Source organism: Simochromis diagramma, unplaced genomic scaffold, assembly GCF_900408965.1.
Source record: "Simochromis diagramma unplaced genomic scaffold, fSimDia1.1 OVJJ01000433.1, whole genome shotgun sequence".
Classification (NCBI taxonomy): domain Eukaryota; kingdom Metazoa; phylum Chordata; class Actinopteri; order Cichliformes; family Cichlidae; genus Simochromis; species Simochromis diagramma.
The window spans coordinates 2,965,689-2,986,205 of record NW_024387031.1 but is presented as its reverse complement, the minus strand read 5'-3'; the positions used below and the strand labels follow the sequence as shown (position 1 = coordinate 2,986,205).

At 44.6% G+C, this 20,517-nt stretch overlaps 1 protein-coding gene across 1 annotated transcript in view; it reads left to right on the top strand.

Annotated features, from left to right (window-relative positions):
* Positions 1-20,517, top strand: part of fat2 (FAT atypical cadherin 2) — an 84,864-nt gene that overhangs the window by 11,274 nt on the left and 53,073 nt on the right. The window contains 6 exon segments of the mRNA XM_040043180.1: positions 3,680-6,946; positions 8,086-8,397; positions 14,342-14,400; positions 15,812-16,123; positions 16,915-16,941; positions 16,943-17,123. Coding sequence (XP_039899114.1) covers positions 3,688-6,946; positions 8,086-8,397; positions 14,342-14,400; positions 15,812-16,123; positions 16,915-16,941; positions 16,943-17,123 — 4,150 coding nt within the window. The 5' untranslated portion in view covers positions 3,680-3,687.

Sequence of the window (20,517 nt, the reverse complement as noted above, 5' to 3'; positions counted from 1 at the left end):
GTTAACATATCTGGGATGGCACCAGCCTCACTCTTGAGCTTCAAAAAGTCTCTGGCAACCGTGACTTCCTCTGACTGAAGCTCAATATGGTAATGCAGTGCCAGGGCTGACAACCCAGTTTGTTTTGCAGACTGTGTATAGCAGCTTTAATATAGGGAGAACACAACTTCCAGATTGTACGAGTAAAATTAGTTGTGTTTTTTTTCTTTGCCAGTTTAACAGTTTCTGTTGTGCCTGTTAGTACTCCCTGTCTGTTTTCTTACCTGGTTCTTCCTGACCTTGTACTTTCTCCTCATGTTCTCCTCTTTCCTCTCTCCCTCTTTGGACTGACAATCATGCACAAATAGATTGTATTCAATTAGATTAAAAAATACTATTAAGATCACTAATAAAAAAAAAGTCCTCTCTCAGTTTACTTTTAACCAAAAGGCAAATAACCAAACCACATGTACATCTAATAAAGGATATAAATATTGAAGCACTGATCCAACATTATCCTTTATTGATGGATCATTTGATTTTACACTTTTACCTGAATGTGGCTCCTGTTTTTGAAAAAACTACCTCATATCCATTATGAACCTGGCTGTCTCTCTGTACACAAACAAACACACACACACACACACAACAGGAGTTATAAGGTTAATGGGCATCCAGTCAGTTAGCTAGTTAGTACCTTGGGTTCAATATTGGCACATATGACAAAATAACCAGTTTCTCTCATTACATTCAAAACAGGACGGTGGTAACAACAGTAGGCTGCGGACAATGTTACGTTTTAGATTTTAAAAAGGCTGTATAAATTTCAATGGGAGCAACAGGACGGTCAAATGTCGCTGATTTTACTACAGAGCAGGACGGATTGTAGGGTAGCAAACATCGTCGGAAAACACGTTTTCAACACTGCAGGTTACCTGGTGTAATGTTTTTCAGCTAAAAAGAAACATGGTGTGACTCCTACCGAACTATATAAAGAGTAACTGAAGGTTAAAGGCAGCTAACATGTCCTGTTTTAAGCCAGACACTTCCACGTCTGCTCCGCTGCGTCTCAGCCACCATCGCCCTGGCAGCAACGGCGCTAGAGCCAGAGCAGGGGAGAGCTGGAACAAACCACTTTGGGAGGGGGGAGGGGTCATCTATACTTTTGTTGTTAAAATGTTCCATCTCAATTACGAACTGTATGCTTTTTATATTTTTAGTAGTGTGTCCCACAAACAGCAAATATTGTCAAAAAAAGTAAGAAATCTTTGGGGGTGCTTTGATTCATTTTGGGGTTGCTGAAGCACCCCCAAAAATGGGCTAAAATCGCCCCTGGGTAAGACCATTTAAATAAGGAGGTAAAAAGTCAGGTTTTAAGTAAGTAAGTTTTAGCGCTTGCGTAACAATATTTCCCAGTTTTACATTATAAGCACGCTTTTACAGGAAAAGAGACATTTGGACTGTGATTATAAAAATAAAGATGTAAAAATGTCCACATTTCCAGGCAGCATAAATATTCTCGGTGGAGAGATCATCGATCTGTGTCCTAAAAAAGTCAAGTCAAACCCTGAAGCAGTGCATCTAAAATGTGCCGGTCACAAAATAGACGTGAGCACCAGAAAAAAATGATGGTGCAGAAAGCCTGGCTAAATTACAAAACACCTTGCCTCTCTTTTGAAATCCAAGCTGTGACGTTGGCGTTTGTAATCTGATCAACTGTCACCATGTGAGTGGAGATAACACCCCTCATACCTGTCACCGTCCAGTGAAAGCTCCAGCGCCAGCCTACCTGGAGACTCGGGACCAAACCATCAGTGCGTCCGGGAGTGCTGTTTTCCTAAACCCACATGAGCGTGAGATCGTGTGAGATACTGGTATTCATAACTTTCTGCCACAATAAAGCATCTTTTGTCTTGCCCTTTTGTGTGTTCAGATTTGTTTAGACAACTGAAACCGAATGGTTGGTGTGAAGGTGCGAAGATATTTATTTGAAATAGCTTATTTTTGTGGAGGAACCGGAGGTAGGAGGGAGAACTTTTCATACCTCTGATCTTGGGAAAAGGAGTTTGTTCCTTCCAGATTCCTATGATTGGATGAACTGTCAGAGATGCAGTGAGGACCCAAGTGTTTCGACCTCCAGCTGCTCTCAATTCCAGCTAGCATGATGTGGGCATCCTCATTATTTTCCAGATTCCTTGGGCACATCAGACTCTTTGCACTCCTCTGAATAAAGGGACCTTCACTTTTAAAGCAGTTGTGTGATTCATGGCTTTAGGTCATTTGTGAGTTACTTTTAGCTTTTTGTGTCCTGATGGGGTTGATCTTTCTGCCAGCACGCCGTGTACACGCCATCAATCAGAGGCTTGGACCACATGGACATGATGAACCACAGGAAAACATTAGCATAGGTAGATATGGCGATTCCAGAGATGCTGAAGAGTTATGCTACAATGCTGATGTATGGAGACATGGATTAGGTTCAGAAGGATATTGTGGGTTATGATTTTGAAAGAGAAATTTTAAAGTGTAAGACAACACTGGCAGTGACATCCTTAACCGAGCAATAATTTTTGATGCATGTCTTCATCAGATTTGAGTTTTAGGCCTCTACATCATCAGGGGGATGTTTTCATCCTAACCCCCTTAAATGATTTCGTTTGTATAAACAAATTGTGAGCAATACATTGGACAAAATGCTGAATGTAGCAAAAATGGTAAAAATCTTTTGATTTTTTTTTTTGCATGATCATTGTCATCATCATCAGGTTTGGTCCAAGTCCATCTTTTCAGAACATGTTCAGCTGCTGCTGCTGTGACTCATTTATGCAGAAAGTGTAAACAGGTTAAAACCACTGTCTTTCCCTAAGGCTAACCCGGTTTAGAGTCTGAAGTTTCCCAGGAAGTCAAAGAGAAAGTAAAAAAAGGAATTATAACTGCACCATATGCCTCCAACCTCCCAACAGACACTGTAGGTCTGTTACTCAGGTCCGTTATTTCTTGCTGCAGCTGGCGCATGAATTGAATCTGATTAAAAAGCATTGTCTTTCAGAACAACTTATAATAAAAGATGCTGTTAAACTGGAAGAAAAAAAGACAAAACACACATGTGAGCTTTGTAGAGTTGGACATGAATGTGGGCTGCAGGTAGTGATTGTTGGTTTTATCTGTTTAACTTTTTGATCAGGTCTTCCCTGTAAAAGGTTATGGGTGTAGCAGTTTAATGACTCATGCCTCCACGGATAAGTGCTCTCAGTCTCTGAGCCACCCACCATCACCTACCAGGTCATACAACTGTAGACTCCTCCACACATCGTTGCAATGACTGAAGGCGATTATTGGGACAACTCTGCGCTGCTGATATTCAGCCTCAGAGAAATGATTAGGGGGCGTTTGGGCTGCCAACTCTCTGAAAAAGCTTGTTGGCCTGAAACAATCCAGCGTTTTACTGGTTTTATGTTTTGTCAAGACAAGTTAGGACAAGAGTGAGACGCCTCTCCGCAGCCTCCCCTCGGCTGTTGTGTCAATATGCTTTCTCTGTTATACTCTTTGTGCTCGAGCTTCAGGGAAGTGATTGGTCTATTTACAAAATAGCTTGGAGTGTACATTTCATGTCTTGTCGTGTGATACAGGCAGCTGTTGTCTCTCCCTAAAGGCTTTTCTTACATGACTTTTATTCTTCTCTTTTCTGTCTTTTTTACAGATGTGAAAATGTTCAAAAAGGGGATTATGATGGCAGCTTCAGGAGCAATCCTTCTTGTTTTTGCCTCAGTCCTCACATGTGTGACAAGATGTGAAGGTAGTTATAGACTGGGAAAAGGCAGTTCTCCTCTGCTGTTTACACACCACCTCTACAACGCTGCCATCAACGAGAACTCAGCCCCGCGGATGTACGTTGAGACACAGGTGAAGATGGGCATTGAAGTGACAGATCCGCTGTGGGACATCAAGTACAACATCGTCTCAGGTGACGATGACAGCTTCTTCAAAGCAGAGGCAGTCAAAGTCGGAAATTTCTGCTTTCTCAGGATCAAGACGCGCAGCAGCAACTCGGCTCTCCTCAACAGGGAGGTCCGAGACTCGTACACTCTCACTGTGGAGGCAAAGGAAAGCACTTTTGGCTTTGAGGCAATGACGAAGGTCTTCGTCCAGGTGCTTGACACCAACGACTTAAAGCCTCTCTTCTACCCGGCATCGTACAATGTGGCCATCAGGGAGGACACTCCTCTAAAGTCAAGTGTCACCAAAGTCAGCGCTACAGACGCCGACATTGGGAGCAATGCTGAGTTTTATTATTCGTTCACCAGCAGAGCTCATCCGTTTGTTGTTGACCCTTTCACGGGCACGGTGAGCCTCATCAAGAGGCTCAATCACACTCGCGCACAGCACTACGACCTCACCGTATTAGCAGAGGACAGGACAAAAAAGATATCCGGTGTTCAGAAATTTGGGAATGTCGCCAGGGTCACTGTAAACATACAAAAAATGACCATGGCATCTCCAGTTATCACACCGCCCCCTGAAGCTACAGTGTCTGCAGATGGAAAAATAAATATCAATGTCCATGTGGAGGAAGGAGTTAAGCCAGTGGAATCCCTCAATATCATTGGAGGGGATCCCCACAAGTGGTTTGAGGTAATCCCCTCAGGTGTGCAGGGCAGTGACTTCCAAGTGATCTCTACAAAGAGGATTATCTGGTCTCAGACTCGTTTTGGGTTGAATCTTTCACTGCAAGCTAAAGACAGGAGCTTGCCAAGTTTCCTCTCTCCAATCACACAAATCCACATTCCAGCCTATCATTACAGCCCACTGGCATTTTTGGAGGACACCTACATTGTGACTCTGAGTGAGTTTTCACCCCCACAGACTCATGTACTTAAGGTTTCTGTCACCTCAGTTCCCTTTAACGTTACCTTTAGTATCAAGAACAATCCAGACACCTCTAACTTTAAGATCAATCCTAAAACTGGGATTATCATAACTACAGGGAAATTTGATTATGAGAGGAAAGAGCGGTATGAGTTTGATGTAATGGCCAATCACGGTGAAGCTGAAACTCACATCGTGGTGGAGATAACGGATGAAAACGACAACAGCCCAGAGTTCACACAGACATCCTATCAGGCCACGCTAGATGAAAATAGCCCTGTTGGCAGCAGCGTGTTGAAAGTAGCAGCTTCAGACAAAGACAAAGGCAAAAACGGCTTTGTCACTTACGCGATTGCAAATTCAGGCCCTTTGCCTTTTACAATAGATCCATTCACGGGCATCATCTCTACCTCCGAACACTTGGACTACGAACTGATGAAACGGCGGTATCACCTGAGAGTTTGGGCGTCGGACAGCGGCGGCCCCTTCAGTCAGGTCAGCGAAAGCCCTGTGACAATAACTCTGAACAACATCAACGATAACATCCCTCTGTTCGAGCAGTTGGGCTGCAATGTTACTGTACCTCTGGATTTACCTGTGGGACACGAAGTCGCCAAGCTGTCAGCTATTGATTTAGATGAGCTGCAGCAGCTGAGGTATGTCATCGAGTCAGGGAACGAGCTCCAAGTGTTCGGGATCAACTCTGTGACTGGAGTCATTGCCCTGAAACAACCTATCCCTCTGCTGCAGGGTTCATTCACTCTGAGAGTTGTAGCCACCGATGGGAAGCATCACTCTGAAGCATCGGTTGTCAGGATAACCATTACTAACCGAGGTGAAGATCGAACGCTGCACTGCAAGGAAACTGGCATTGCCAAACAGGTCACAGATAAACTAATCAAGTCAATCAAACCCATTTTAATCAATCAGGAGGAGGACACATTCTCAGATATCCACATCACCAATCGACATTCTCCCAAGTTTGACACAAGCATTCCCAGTTCGATTGATCTCGTCGAGAACCATCCTTTAAATTCAACCATTGTTCAGTTCAAAGCAACAGACAACGACTCTGGGTTTAATAGTAAGCTTGTGTACGCCATCTCGAGTGGGAATGAAGATGGCTGTTTCTCCATTGATACGTTCTCTGGTGATCTTTGGCTAGTTTGTCCACTTGACAGAGAGAGAAAGGGGTTCTACATTTTGAACATCACTGTTTATGACTTGGGAATACCGCAAACTTCTGCGTGGAAATTCATTGCCGTTAACGTCATGGATGTCAATGACAATCCTCCTGTTTTCGATCAGCCCAGGTACGTGATCCATGTGCCTGAAAACAAAGAGGTGAATTCGGTTATTTTTACATGTCGCGCAGCAGACCTGGACTCAGATATGAGTGGTAAAGTCCAGTATTCCCTCCTGACAATGACCGACATGTTCAGGATGGATGAATTCACCGGAGAGCTGATTGTGACGGGTAGACTGGATCGAGAAAGCTCACCCAAGCATGATCTCCTGATTGAAGCAAGAGACCAGGCTACAGTCGGCCCTCAGCTGTTCTCCACTGTCAACCTGGTGGTGATTTTGCAGGATATAAATGACAACCCACCCAAATTTGTGCCCAAAGTGCATAAAATAAAAGTTCCAGAAGATGTTCCTGTGGGCACGCTGCTTGTCTGGGTGGACAGCATTGACTTGGATCTGGGCAGTGGAGGCCTTGTCACCTATAACCTCAAAAACACAGAGAGTGGGATCTTCCATCTCGACTCCTCCACCGGCGCCCTCACCCTCGAGAGAGAGCTGGACTTTGAGAGGCGGCCATCTTACAATCTCACAGTCTGGGCAGTCGACCACGGCCTCCCTCGCTCCTTGTCATCGTCATGCTTCGTGGAGATCGAGGTTCTGGATGTCAATGAGAACCTCCACCGGCCGGTGTTCTCAGAGTTCGTCTATGAAGCTCTGGTAAAGGAGGACTCAGCCGTAGGGACATCTGTGGTAACTCTCACGGCTTCAGACAAAGACCTGGGCAGAGACGGGGTTGTCAGGTACCACATCCATGATGGCTCTGGCTTAGGAGTGTTCACCATTGATGAGGAAACAGGTAACTAACACTTGGTGATTCAATTTTTGTTGTTGTGATGTTTTTATCTAAAAAGTAGAAAAGCAATGTTAGCAATTTTTAGTCAGATGTGAAGCCTGATCTCGCTCTCATAGTTTAGCTTAGCAGAAAGACTGGGAAAAAGCCTTTGTCCTCTCCAAAGGTTGCACCATTAAATCTCACCTGGTAACACACTAGGTTTCCATATAGAAACAAAGTTTAGGAGCTAAGAACCAATCTGACTGAAAGCCAAAGCTAACCACCTGCTAAATGAAGCACTGTTTAGCAGAGTGTGTCTTCAGTGAAGGGTAAAGATTATAGACTAGTTCCCAGTAGAAAGGTCAAAGGTCAGAACTGTTGTGCTCTGTAAACAGTAATTAGCACTGCAGCATAAATTAAACGACACAAGTGTTGCCTGGTAACATTTGTCTGTTCCACCTCTCTGACACGCCTCGTGCTGCATTGAATTTACAGTTGTATGCTCATGTGCTCACTCTGATAGAACGGGACGTGTACTTGCTTGAAGAAGCAGTTCTTCGTCTGGGGTTGTTAAAGTAGTTTGTATATTTTTCCATCAGCATATCCTTTGCAGAGGATACCCTGTGACCTTGCAGCGTATCACAATGTATTCCATTGGCCTGCTGCTGCACTTAAGACTCAAATAAAATCAGACTGAATGGCGTTCACTGTGACAATAGAGTTATGCTGAAATATGTCTTTATCTCCACGTTGCTGCTTCATTATCTCTCACTTGGGGCACCAACATTTAAACAGCCTCTTCAGACCACTGTGCAGAGGAGTACATTTCCATTGTGTTCAGGCCCTGCAGCGTCTCTGTGCGGGCCTCTTTTCTAGCATATTAAGCTAACACAAATATGTCACACATTTTGCTGAGCAGGGAATTACTTAAAATTTCACAACCCACGTCTGGGCTCCTTTCCAGATTTTTTTTTGAATGCAAAGAGACACCTTAAGCTCAGTGACGGCCCAAGTGGCTGCTAGTTCCTCCCGGGCTGTACAGTTATTAAGCATGAACAAATTATATGGATAAGTGATTCATTCCTGAGGCAGGGCAGCATGTTTGAAACATGTGAATACCAGTGTAGACAACAATGATTTAACTGTACCGTTGGTGTGTTTAGGTGTGATTCGTATGACAGAGATGCTGGACCGCGAGACGGCGCCTCATTACTGGCTCTCCGTCTACGCCACCGATCTGGGGACTGAGCCTCTGATCACCTGGACTCACGTCTTCATCGAGGTCCTGGACATTAATGACAATGCTCCCGAACTTTCCCAGCCGATGTATTTTGCATCTGTCCCAGAGAACGTGGACACGGTCGAATCCATCATCCAGGTGTCGGCCACAGATGTGGACACGTCCTCTGAGGGGAAGCTTTCTTTCCAGATGCTGGAATCTCACCGATTGCACTTTGACATCGATCCTAAGACAGGTGAATACTCTTCAATGAAAAATATAATCAAAGGAGACCTTGATGAATTTCAACATGTCACAGAAAGTTTTCCTGGTTCAGAAAGGTAAAACAAGGTGATATCATGTGAGTTATCTCAGTCGCAAACTGAGGCACAACATTTTAACACCAAGTTTTGAATAGCAAGCTAACCTGGAAAATTTCTTATCCATCCAGACTTTTTCTTTAACTTGTCCAATTCAAGGCTGCAGCGTCACAGGGCGAGCGGCAGAATACACTCTGGACACTTTGCTAGTCTGTCCCACAGAGAGACACACACACCCTCTCACAGTCACATTCACACCTACAGTCAATTTAACCTCAACAGTTTATTTAACGTCAGGGGTGTCCAACTCGAGAGCTACTGTCCTGCAGCTTTTAGATGCATTCCTACTCCAACACAGCTGAATAAAATGGTTGGATTACCTCTTCAGTATGCCATCAATTTTGGCAAATTCATGTGATTCAGGTGTGTCAGAACAAAGACTGGAGTTGGACACCCCTGGTGTATGTCTTTGGACTGTGAAAGAAAGCGTGAGTACATGGAGAAAGGCCAAACTGCCCCCAGCTGTACAAAGAGTGTTTAACCTTAATTATGAGTACTTACCAATAAAAACATGGTCAGTACTCTGAACTCTGCCCTTAAAGTTCCTAAACCTTCATAAGATTGAAAAATAATTTCCAGACCTAGCACTTATTCCATCCAACAGGTAGACATTGTGTTTTTAATTGCAGCTATAATTATTTTGTTATTGAATTTATTATTAGAATATAGTACAAAAGAGCTTGCAATTTTCCAGTTTTCCAGCTTTGGCTCACGTCTCCTCCCTCCCACTTAAACATTTCTCACCCCTGAATCATGGTATTGAAGCATTCAGTGAGCAGCATATGTGCAGGCAAAAATACAGGAACTCTGGGATGTAATTGGATCAAGTTGCTCAGTGTCATTCTAGCATTTCACGAGCAGCTCAAGCAGAAAAAGAGACTTCATGCTCTCATTGCAATTGATTTACATCTTGATTCAAACTCCCTTTGTGTGTGCAGGACATCTGGCAGGCCTCTGTTGCAGAGTGTTTTGGTATATCTGTACGTGTTACATTTTGATTCATGGGTGAAAAGCTAACAAGCATATGCATGCTTGCAAATGCAGTGTTGCAAGCATGAGTGCAGTATGTGCTGCAGAAGCTAGGTCTGCCTATACCTATACAACAGGGAGCTCCCTGAGAGTCACTCACAGAGTCAGTCACGTGCGACCTGAAATAAAAACTGAGTTAGCATGACGGGAACAATGAGGAAGCCTAAACATCTCTGCCTTCCTCGCTGACAGTTGAAGCTGAATCACCTGGCGAGGACTTTGAAGTTAAAGCTATTGAGCGCAGCATTAGCTGTGATGCTACCAGCCGCTACAAGCCCTGTCCTCGTCCTCTAACATGCTATTTGTCCACGCCCCGAGGCCAGTGTACCGAGGGATTACAGAGATGTCGCTCAGAGACGGGGAAGTGTGTCACATTCAAACAAGTATTTTTCTATAAATGCAGGTGTATTTGGTATCCATTTACTCATGCATAGAAGCACAGGATGAATAGTGTTTTGCTGAAAAGGGGTTATTAAATCTCTGTGAACCTTTTTGTATTCTGAGGCTGCAGGCTGAGGACAGCTGACTGACACTGACCCAAATTCTTGCAGAACTGACCGAAGTTTTATTTTTTTTATCCTTGTGCTGCAAACTAAAAAAAAATTAAAGTAAAAAAAACTCCTAAAACCTGAAGTTCCTCTAACATCTAGCAGAGGCTCCAGCAGTGATAATAAACGTGCAAAAATAAACGTGCATTATTAGGGCTGTGGTCTCTTTGACTGACGGGTGGCTGGTGACACAAGTGGCTGTAGCTGCTAGCTGCCTGCTAGGCTTCTCCTCAGCTAGCTGGAGTTCCTGAACTGGACCTGTGGACTAGGGCTGGGTATCGTCACTGATTTCTAGAATAGATTCAATTCCGATTCACAAGGTCCCAAATCGATTCGATCCACGATTCGATTTAATTCGATTCGATTCAATTCGATTTGAATCTGGGAAATTTTGACAGTCAGAAATATTATAATTCAGATCAGTACATTTACATATTTTTGTATCTATAAAAAGGAAGCTGACACACGCAAGACTTTATCAAAAGTCTGTGCATCACAGCAGATGCCTTTGTGTCAAAGTAGCTGAGGATAAAACACAGAAAAACATGAAGGTGATTTTCCTGGCCTGGGATTTTATAAAAATATTCTGCAGTACATCAAAAACGAAAGAAAACCATTAATCAACAAATGAACATTACCTCTGACGTTACAGCGGTTTTATTAGAGACACGGCTAAGTGTTTTGCATTTTGCATAATTTTAAAAAGTTTAAATTTGTTCAGTATTGAACGGCAGAAATTAGGTTTTCTTTTTGGAAGAATGTAAAAGGGAAAGAAAAAAAATGTCGGCCGACAGCGCCGTAAACAACGGCAGACTTGTGCGTAACAAGCAAGCGAATAATGAAGAAAAACTGTTCTTGAAGTACAGAGAGAGAGAGCTGTGCATCGTGGTCGAAGCAAAACAGTAAAAGTAAGAGTGAATTCATGACGATGTTTATGTGAAGCGTAGTTTGGATCTTCTTTTGCTGCTGGTTCGGTCAATATTGTTTGGAGAGACATCAAACTAACAGCTTTAGAAACAGCGCATAAAGGGCGTGAACACAAAGCGCGGACCCGCCAACAGATCAGAATCAGCGAGCTGTCGGCTTTCAGCCCCGACTGTGAGAAAGGCGACATCTAACTGATTCTGATCCGCGGGTCCGCGCTGTGTGTTTAAGTCTTTGTGCAGAATCCGTGTTCCTGCTCTCATTTACTGTCTTAGCTGTTTGGTGGTTGTTGAAATTTTGTGAGGTTTCACCTGAGATTCTGGCATTTCGGGCAAAATAAATTTATATTAAAAAATCGATTCAGGATTTTAATGAATCGATTTCACGTTATCCAAGCCAGAATCGATTTTAATCAATAAATCGATTATAAAAACCCACCCCTACTGTGGACCACATTTGTGCTGTTGGAGCTCTTGCTAATAGTTTTTACATTAAATCGCAGCTTCCACAGGTCCAGTAAACATCAGAACAAAAGCTAAACAGGCTTTATGCTTTTTGACTTTGAGGTCTGCAACTGGTTTTTGTGGTTCACTGAAGTCCAAATCAACAGGAAACCTAGTTGCCAGTTTGTGGCCTCTAGAGCTCTGACCTCAGCTTCTTTCAGCTCATACGGGATGAACTGGACTCGAACTGGGACCTCATCTTCTGCCTTCAGTGCTCACTAACACTCCTGGAGCCATGTGGGAGCACAGGCTGTCATAGCTTAAATCAAACAGACTTTTAGGATGTGCTGACATCCTCTCTGACTTTTACTTGTAGACAGCAAACTGAGCTGTCCTTAAAATCCTTTGACAACAAAGAATCAAAGAAATATCGTGTACTAGCTTATATAGATTAGAAAAACGGCGTAAGCAGAGGGAGATCATGTTACCTGGAACCTGTTCCTCTTTGGAACATGACCCACCTTGTCTTACTGTTAACAAATGAACCTCCTATTAGTAATATGAGGGTGAAACCACTCGTGCCTTGACAGGATGAAAGTGACTCATGACCACAGCGCTGTGTCCGTTTCAGGCGAGAAGAATCGAGGAAGCTTCGTGCTTTAATGCAGAAATGCAAATGAAACATTGTCGTGCGTGTTTTGAGAAAAAGCATCTCGTTGTGGAACACTTCATTATGTGTTTGTTTGTTGACAAGGCTAGGCAAGTCAGGAATGTGCCCACTTCATTAGCATTTTGCAACAGCAAATTCCTCAAATGGCTGCAGGCTGTTGATGATTCAAAAAGTGATATGATGCGATTGTGTCTTTTATATTCTTGATATACACAAAGCACTCACCAAGATGTATGATATTTTTCTTTCTCTTAACAAATTTACATGAAAAAGAGTCCAAACCCTGAGACCAACTTTTATATGAAATCTGTCTCGGGTAGCACATTCTCAGTCTCAGAGCCTGAGACTGAATTATTACGTCTATCGAGACGGGAATGATACACGGTGTAAAGGAAGGATGTAGCCAAAAGCCGAGCTTTGAAGCCTTAATGTGTTTTGGCCGTTGCCATGTTGGCTTTTTGGAGGCAGGAGTGACTGTATGTGGATGAGAGGTTGGAGTGCCAAGGCTCCACCGACCTTGTTATCAAGCTGAATCCACAGACTCAGTGGGAATATCACACAGACACAGATACCTGCTAATTACCCCTCAGTAGCATACAAACAAAAATTCTCAAACTTTTTTCTCATTGGCATTTCTGAAATAGTTCTCAGAAATTTGCGATGTCTGAATTAAAAAGCAAGTGAAACTAGTCCACATTCAAAAAAGAAGAGACGTAAAAATGTGATGTGAATCCTGCGAAAAAGGAATGAACGGCCCCTGACGCAGAAACAGCTGTTTGTCCTCGTGTGGTTTTGACAGGCGTCCTGGATGGCTGAGTGAAAACAGGCGGTGGGGAGGGACGAGGCTTTAGCCGTGATTCCCACGTCTGCACTAATGACAGGAACACACTTTCTAACGTTCCCACCTGTCCCTCCCAGCAGGACTTGTTTGCTCTGTCATAAAAGGACTCGATGACGCTCAGTGGGGCCTCTTTTGCAGCACTTACGACCCCCTCCTCTGTCTGCAGCTCCCACACCTCTTTTGGTTGGAGACACAGAGACTTGTATTTTCACAGCCTGTTGCTGTGTGTCTAGGACGCTTCTCCCAGCAGCTGCAGACACTTAAACACGCTGATTCAGCAAACTGTCAGCCGCGGTTTCCCTCGCCGTGTCTGATAATCACCTGTCACACAGTTCAGAGGCCGACTGAGCTCAGGCGGATGCGGCAGAAGCATCTGATTGGCTGTGAGTGACCCCTCCTCCCAGTGATGAGTCAGTGTTGTGCTCTGAGTGTAAGGTGACCCAAATTGCTAATTTCCAACTGTAGAGCGGCTTTGGATGACAAAATAGTGGTTTTGTCTTTCAACAGTAAATTCCACTGGTCCTGTAATGTGACACAGGTGCTTCCCGTATCTCCCAGCCATGCTGAAGGTGATGCCCTCCCCTTATGAGCAGCCCCTCTATGCTTCTGTCTCCTGTTGGTTATTTTGAGTTTATGGGCCTCCAGTTTTTTCCTGTTCTGTCAGCATCAGTACCGACAGCTCCAGTTTCTGTGAGAAAACGATCGGGTCCGGACGCCCCAGCCTTTGCCTGGTGGCAGCGGGATGGGCTCCAGCCCCCGCCCCCACGACATTGAAGTGGAGAGCGGAAGGAAATGGAGGTTTTTTTAATGTCTTCTGAAAGTTTATTCTTGATGTTAAACAATGCAACAAAAATGGATGGCATTTTTTTTTTTAGACAAACAGAAGAAAGTCCTGACCTCCATGTAGGAGGCGACCTTTGCAAAGCTCCTCGATGCGATCTCTGTCGTGTTGAAGGCGGCTCGTTCTCTGCTTCAGAAGTTTATCACGCGATTCATCGCTCGCTCTGTCCCTGTTTGATATCTGTATCAGTCTTTATTCAGGTCGACTTCACCTCAGCACTGCATCACACTGCCATCATCATCATCATCATCTTTTTTTTAGCTGTTTGTTGTAATTTTTTATAGCGACATAAACAAACATTGAGTGACCCTCAAAAACAAAAACAACAGAAACAACATCAAGAGCTGTAAAATACAATGTGTTTTCTTCTGTTACTACTCAGGGACACCCGCCTCCATTCCCAACCGCCACAACACACACACACACACACACAAAAACTCCCAACTCTGTTTGTTTATGTGTAACCTGCACTCTCACTTCCTGCTAACAGCACCTGTGTTTGGTGTGTGTGTTTGTGTTTGCAGGTGTTATCAGCACTGTCTCAGCTTTGGATCGAGAGGATAAACCGGAGCACAGTATTGAGGTGAGACTCTGATAAACAACATTTTCTCTTCCCATCAGATCGATGCAGAAACAGGAACACAAATCCGGCTCTGCTGTGAATCGCCGACGTTCCCATAAATCCAGAATACACAGCAGTGCTCGCTGCTTTACTGACACGGGTAACGAGCACCAAACGTGACGTCAGTGTGGAAGCTGCTCTTTTTTTAATGCTATAATTTTAGTGATCGTTCAGTCGATCGCTGACCTGTGAGTCAGGAAATAGCACAACCCCCCACACATAACGATTTTTTCGAGGAAGTTTTCAGATGAACAAATAAAAGCGAAAAAGGTTTTTTTGCCCCGTCCGAATGTGTTGTGATCATTATTATTTATTTATTTCCAATATTTTTTTTAAAGGCCAATAGTTCATCTTTTAGTGTGTCTCTGTTGGTTTGTGTTGTTGGCTCATGTTAAATATTTAAGATATATATGGTTAAAAAAAATAATGCATGGCATAAATGAACCGTGTAACTAAGAGTGCATGAGGCTGAGAGCATGAAAACTGGAATTCTTCCTCAGGGAAACAAGCTTTACTTCAGTTGGAAGCTCCACTTTAAAACTTCCACAGAAATGGGAATCAGTGCACAGTCATTACATTTAATTATGTTGTTGTTATGTGGACAATCGGAGGTGTGTAATGAGATAAAAGCAGAAAGAAAAGGCATGTGACTGGTAACATTTAGATGCTGGTTCAGATATTTCGACATCAGAAAATCAAACCACATTTCTGGCTACCGACTAAAAGAAATGTATCTCAGCTGCTTGGAAATTAATCTTCCTTAACTGGTGTGACATTTCAGGACAGACCCAAAGTTTCAGAGATTTGAGCCTTCCATCTGAGACCATTTTTATTTTTTCTGATATCATCTATTCAAATCAGTTTTATGTATAGAGCTCCAAATTAGAACAACGGCCTTCTCAGGCTTCTCCATTTTTTTGTAATGATACTACAGAGAAAACAACAACAGGCAGATAACCCCCCTATGAGCAAGCGCTTTGTCGACAGCAGGAAGGAAAAACTCCCTTTTAACAGGAAGAAACCTCCAACAGAACCAGGCTCAGGGAGGGTCAGACGGGTTGGGTGTGAGGGGAGGAAGGTGGGACAAAGACAAGCTGAGGAACAGAGCCAGAGATGAATAATAACTAATGATTAAATACAGACAGGTGCATGACCACATGGAGAACATCTCCACCCCCAACCTCTCCCACTCCTAATAAAGGAAAACTCTTAGCAGCAACACAAAAATACCCCCGCCTCCAGCAATCTTTGCCGTAGCTTTAAAACCCCAAGAAATTCATTTAGTGCTTTAAAATTAAGTCAAAGTAAATATAAAGATCAATCGTGCTTTTATTATTCTGATGTTGACCCTCCAACTCTTTTTCACCTTCAGGTTATCGTGTCAGATAACGGATCTCCGGCTCTGAGCTCCACCGCCACCGTTGTGATCCAGGTTCTAGATGCCAACGACAACCCTCCCAAGTTCATGGAAAAACGTTTTGACGTCAAGCTGCCTGAACGGCGTCACGACGGTGGCAAACAGGAAGTCTGCAGGATACTCGCTCAGGATAACGACGAGGGCCCAAATGCGGCAGTAACCTACAGTCTGCAGGAAAACGTGGACGAGCAGTTTGAAATCGACCCAGTGACGGGCGAGGTCACATCGCACGGCGACTTCTTGCCCGAAAGCTACAATATTCTCATAGTAGGTGCTGCAGAAATTTTCACCACAGCAAGTTTACTTGTCCCGTCAACGTTTCATACGGCTGATGAATCTGAAGCTGTTACAAACCTGTTGTTAACGCAGTGTTTACTCATTGGATGAATTTACTGCGTTTATGATTATTTTATCAAGCTCAATTTTTCCGATGTTTTGTGATGCAAACAGATCTGACCAATCAGACCACTGCATTTGGCAATAAGTGCACTCACAATACGGAAATAGTAAAATAATCGTAGGTTACCTCTGCTCCGGCTCAGTCGGCTCTCTGAACGGATTATTCCGTTTCCTCAGATGTGCTTCCACCTCTGACATCCTTAAATCAGGATGTCAGGATCTCATCATCGCTTTTTTTCACCGTCGTTATTTAAGGATTTTTTTTACACACGCTTGCGATTTGTGTCCCAAAAATTAGGAATTTCATGTCTTTTTTATTTTTCAGAATGCGCTCGTTGTGCAACACCTTCAGTCTGTCAGCATCTATGTGTTGATCCTGACTCAGTCAGAGCGCCCCCTAGAGTCAAAATGACATAAGCAGTATGCGATTGTTATTGTATGTGGCACGACTGTTACCATAGTTACCATAGGTAACCAGTGAGTCCAGGCCTTCAGCTGTTAGTTCATCTGACGCGGCGACATGAGTGACGGTGTAATCGTCATTTTTGGTGAATCTGAAGAAAACATCTGGACGTGAGCTGGAAGTGTTTGCAGTTACCTGCTGGACTGGATGTGCAGGTGTGTCACAGCTTCCTGTTTAGTTTCTCTGTTTATTCCAGATTAAAGCTACAGACCAGGGCAGCCCGTCCTATTCATCCACCTGCTCGACTCAACATCGAGTGGATCGCCCTCCCGCCTGCCTCTGCGGAACCAATCGTGTTCGTCGAGCCACACATCAACTTTGCTGTCATAGAAACAGACCGCGTCGCTCAGATGGTGGGCGTCATCTTGACGGAGCCGCATCGGGAGAAGTGGTTCAATATCGTGGGTGAGTGGAACCACACACACACACACACACACACACACACACACACACACACACTCTGAGGTTTGACCTTTGATGGAAGCCGAGCGTCACACAAATGGCTGTAATGACCTCAAAAGTAAGACAAATGATGGGGAGAAGTGCTGCTTGCATTCACGCCTGCAGCATGCCCACTTCCACAAAGAAAACAAATTAGAGGAATCACCTGCATCAGAGCTGGCTGAGCTCATAGTAATGATTCAGAGTTTCTCTGTCTCCGCTCCTCCCGCTAAACTCTGCGGCCAAGGAAATGATATTTGACGTTCGCCATATTTCCACTTAGCCCAGAGTGCTGACTCGGAGAGGGTGGCTCACAGCTAACAGGGTCTCATCATTTTGCAATCAATCCTCATGAGTTTCCAGATGAGCTGAAGTAGTGTGATTTTCTTAAGCTCAACCAACGATAATGCAGCCCGCGCAGGACGAGAGCACCGGAGGAGGGAAATGTTTAGATGTTGGTGATTTATATAATTTTCCTAAATGTGCCTGCTCGGCTTCAGCCAGAAGTGCCCCAGAAGTGTGTCGGCTTCACTGAAAGGCCGACATTCCCACGCGACATAACTCGACCCGCATGAGCAGAAAAGTGAGCAAACGGGCTCATCGCTTGAAAAACTCAGAGTGACAGTCGAACCGAACCTGACTCAAGAGATCCAGTCACGACATTTATTACTACAGTCACGTTATTGAATTAAAGAAAATTGATGCAGGTGTTTTTTTTTACGTGAAAACATTTGATTGATAACTGAGGCATGGTGAACTGGTCCCAGAGCCGTGAACTGTGTTCGCTCAGCGAGATGAGAGACCCCGGAGCGAGGCATCTGTGGGATAATGTTTTCAGCTTCTCCCTCTTCTCTTGATCGCCGATGTTCAGGGTTTATTTCATTGATCAATACAAAGATTGCATGAATGATTCCAGCAGATGGCGAGGTGTTGGCATGGCTTTTATCTCGTGTGTGTGTTTGTCAGATGTTTGTGATGACACTGCAGCTGGATGTCATCACCAGGGGCCAGTGTTAGAGATGGTGTGGGGTCAGGTTTACGTCGTCGGTCCTTCAGATGAGCTGCTGCAGTGAGGACAGAAGTCAGAATGTAGAAAGACGTTCCTGGTGATTAAATCAAACAAAGTCTGTGCTTCTCAGTTTTCCCCCTCCTTTTGTGCTGGACTTCCACCAATCAGCAGCTTACTTTCAATTCAACCTGTGTGTTTTCTGTTTAAAAAATCCCAGGAGTTAGATGTGACTCAGTAGGACAGATTCATCCTCCCTTTTCTGATTCGTCAGTCATGTAATCAGTGAATAAACATGTGAAATTATGCTGTTACATACTGACATTTGCCTGGCGGCATCTCAGGCTTCTGTCTGTGCACAAGTGAAAAATCTGCAGTGCTTTCAGAAAACAGGTAGAAAAACTAGCAGCGGATAAATAATGCAAAAGGCTGGCGCTGCCTGAAGAGGGGGAAAGGATGAAGGAGAGGAAAAAAAGGTCTTGGTGTCAGCGGTATCAGCAGGATGTTTCTCTCTGTGAGCAGGACACAGCAGAGCTCCTCTCATCACCTGCCAGATCCCCACTGCAGGGACAACTGGCCTTTCCTCCTCTGCCTCCTCCCTCCTCTCAGGAGGCCGCCACGGACAGCTTTACAGAAATCCATGAGAGGCATGACATCACATTCAAGTGGAAGTCATCGCTGGCTGTTCCCCTTGAGGCTTGCAGGAAAACACATCAGGGTTTTGCCAAGTGCTTCCTGCCAGGCGGGGCGACGCGTGCAGAGAAAGACCGAGCTTCCTCCTGCTCGACTGGCTGCGCCGAGCTCGGTCTGAGCCAGAGCCCGGGCGTGACCCTGTGCGTCCCAGAGGAGGCGCTCGGGTCTGCTCATTCTCACATTTATTGTGATGGAGGAGCTTGTACGCACAAATTCAAATTGTAAGAGTCATTTTGTCTGAAAAAAAAACTGATCATCTTTATAATCTTCACCCTGTGCCTCCTCCTCCTCCTGTGTTTGCAGGGTTCCATCTTCTTCTCTTATTTTACTGTTTGGCACATGGGTGCTGATATGTGATGGGACTCTCTCAGACAGATATCATCAGGTATTTATTCCTCTGATTTGCCCTCCCCCCATCAGATGTCTATCGCCGCGCTGTGTTAAGGGCCAAGTGGAAACGGCAGCAGTGGGATGTTGGATAGCAGGCGAGGAATGCAACCCGGCTGTTTGCGGATGGATGTGGCACCCTGCAGGTTCACTGGGCACTGATCTGAGATCTGGGTCCTGGATCGGGTCCCAGCCGGGTGCGTTAGGATGAGGCTCGAGCTTCTGTTCAGACAGAGCAGTTTATAAAATGTTTATCCCGAAAGGTGACATTTAACCCAAGACATGTTTCACTGATCAGGCTTAGGAGGAATGAAAACCACATATGCAGTAAAAATCCAGTCATGTCATGTTAGAGGTTAAAGGTGTGCTCACACAGCTGTTAGCGGCTTATTGTCGATGCTTTTGCAGGATTTAAGTCTGAAATAAATCTTGCACATGTGATTTACTACTTTGCTCCTGATGTGGTTTTAAGCTTTAAGCTACGAGTGTTCATTGTTTTTGGAGTGACAGACGTCATCAGAACAAGCTCAGGTCTTGCTCTGTCCTGCAGGTCTTCACCCTGAGCCCCACATGTTTCTGAGCACAGCTGATAATTTGGGCTGAAGTTGATGTACAGTGTGGGCGGGAGGACGTGTCTGCAGGAGGTTGTTTTACAGCAAGCAGAGCGCTGTGCGCAGAGATGAAGGAAACTGTAGAGCACAAACAGCTCAGCAGTTCTCTGCAGGATCACGTCAGGTACACAAACTGAGACGTTTGCAGCAGTGAGATTACGTTAGTTTAAAGTCTGAATATGAACGTTAATAAAGACGTACAGCCGGCAGAGCGACAGCTTCATTTAGTGACAGTAACATCGGCAACACGCAGCTCGTTCTGGTCTTAAAACACCTGATTTTAATGCGTGTTGATGTTCATGAATGGAGGAACTCCTCACTGATGCCTTTGCTTCTGCTGCTCACAGTCACGTATTGGTGAGCTGTTGAGCTTTAACTGTGCCGATAACGATGCTTCTCTCGCTGTGTGTTTGCGCGCTCCTGTAAGTCATGAATCTGATTTGCTGTATGTCTGCGGCGCCGCAGGAGTGAAGACAGTCCATCCTCGTTTTCTGACCCTCGGCCAGTGACTCGAGGCGTGCAGCAGGAGATGTGAGAAAATGAGCTTTTCCTGGTGGGGTAGCTGACCTGACCCCCTCTGCGGCGGCTCGGCCAGATCAGGAGAACAAGGAAGCTGGCGGCCGAGTTGAGAAATGAAAACTTCCAGATTTGTGCCTGGGAA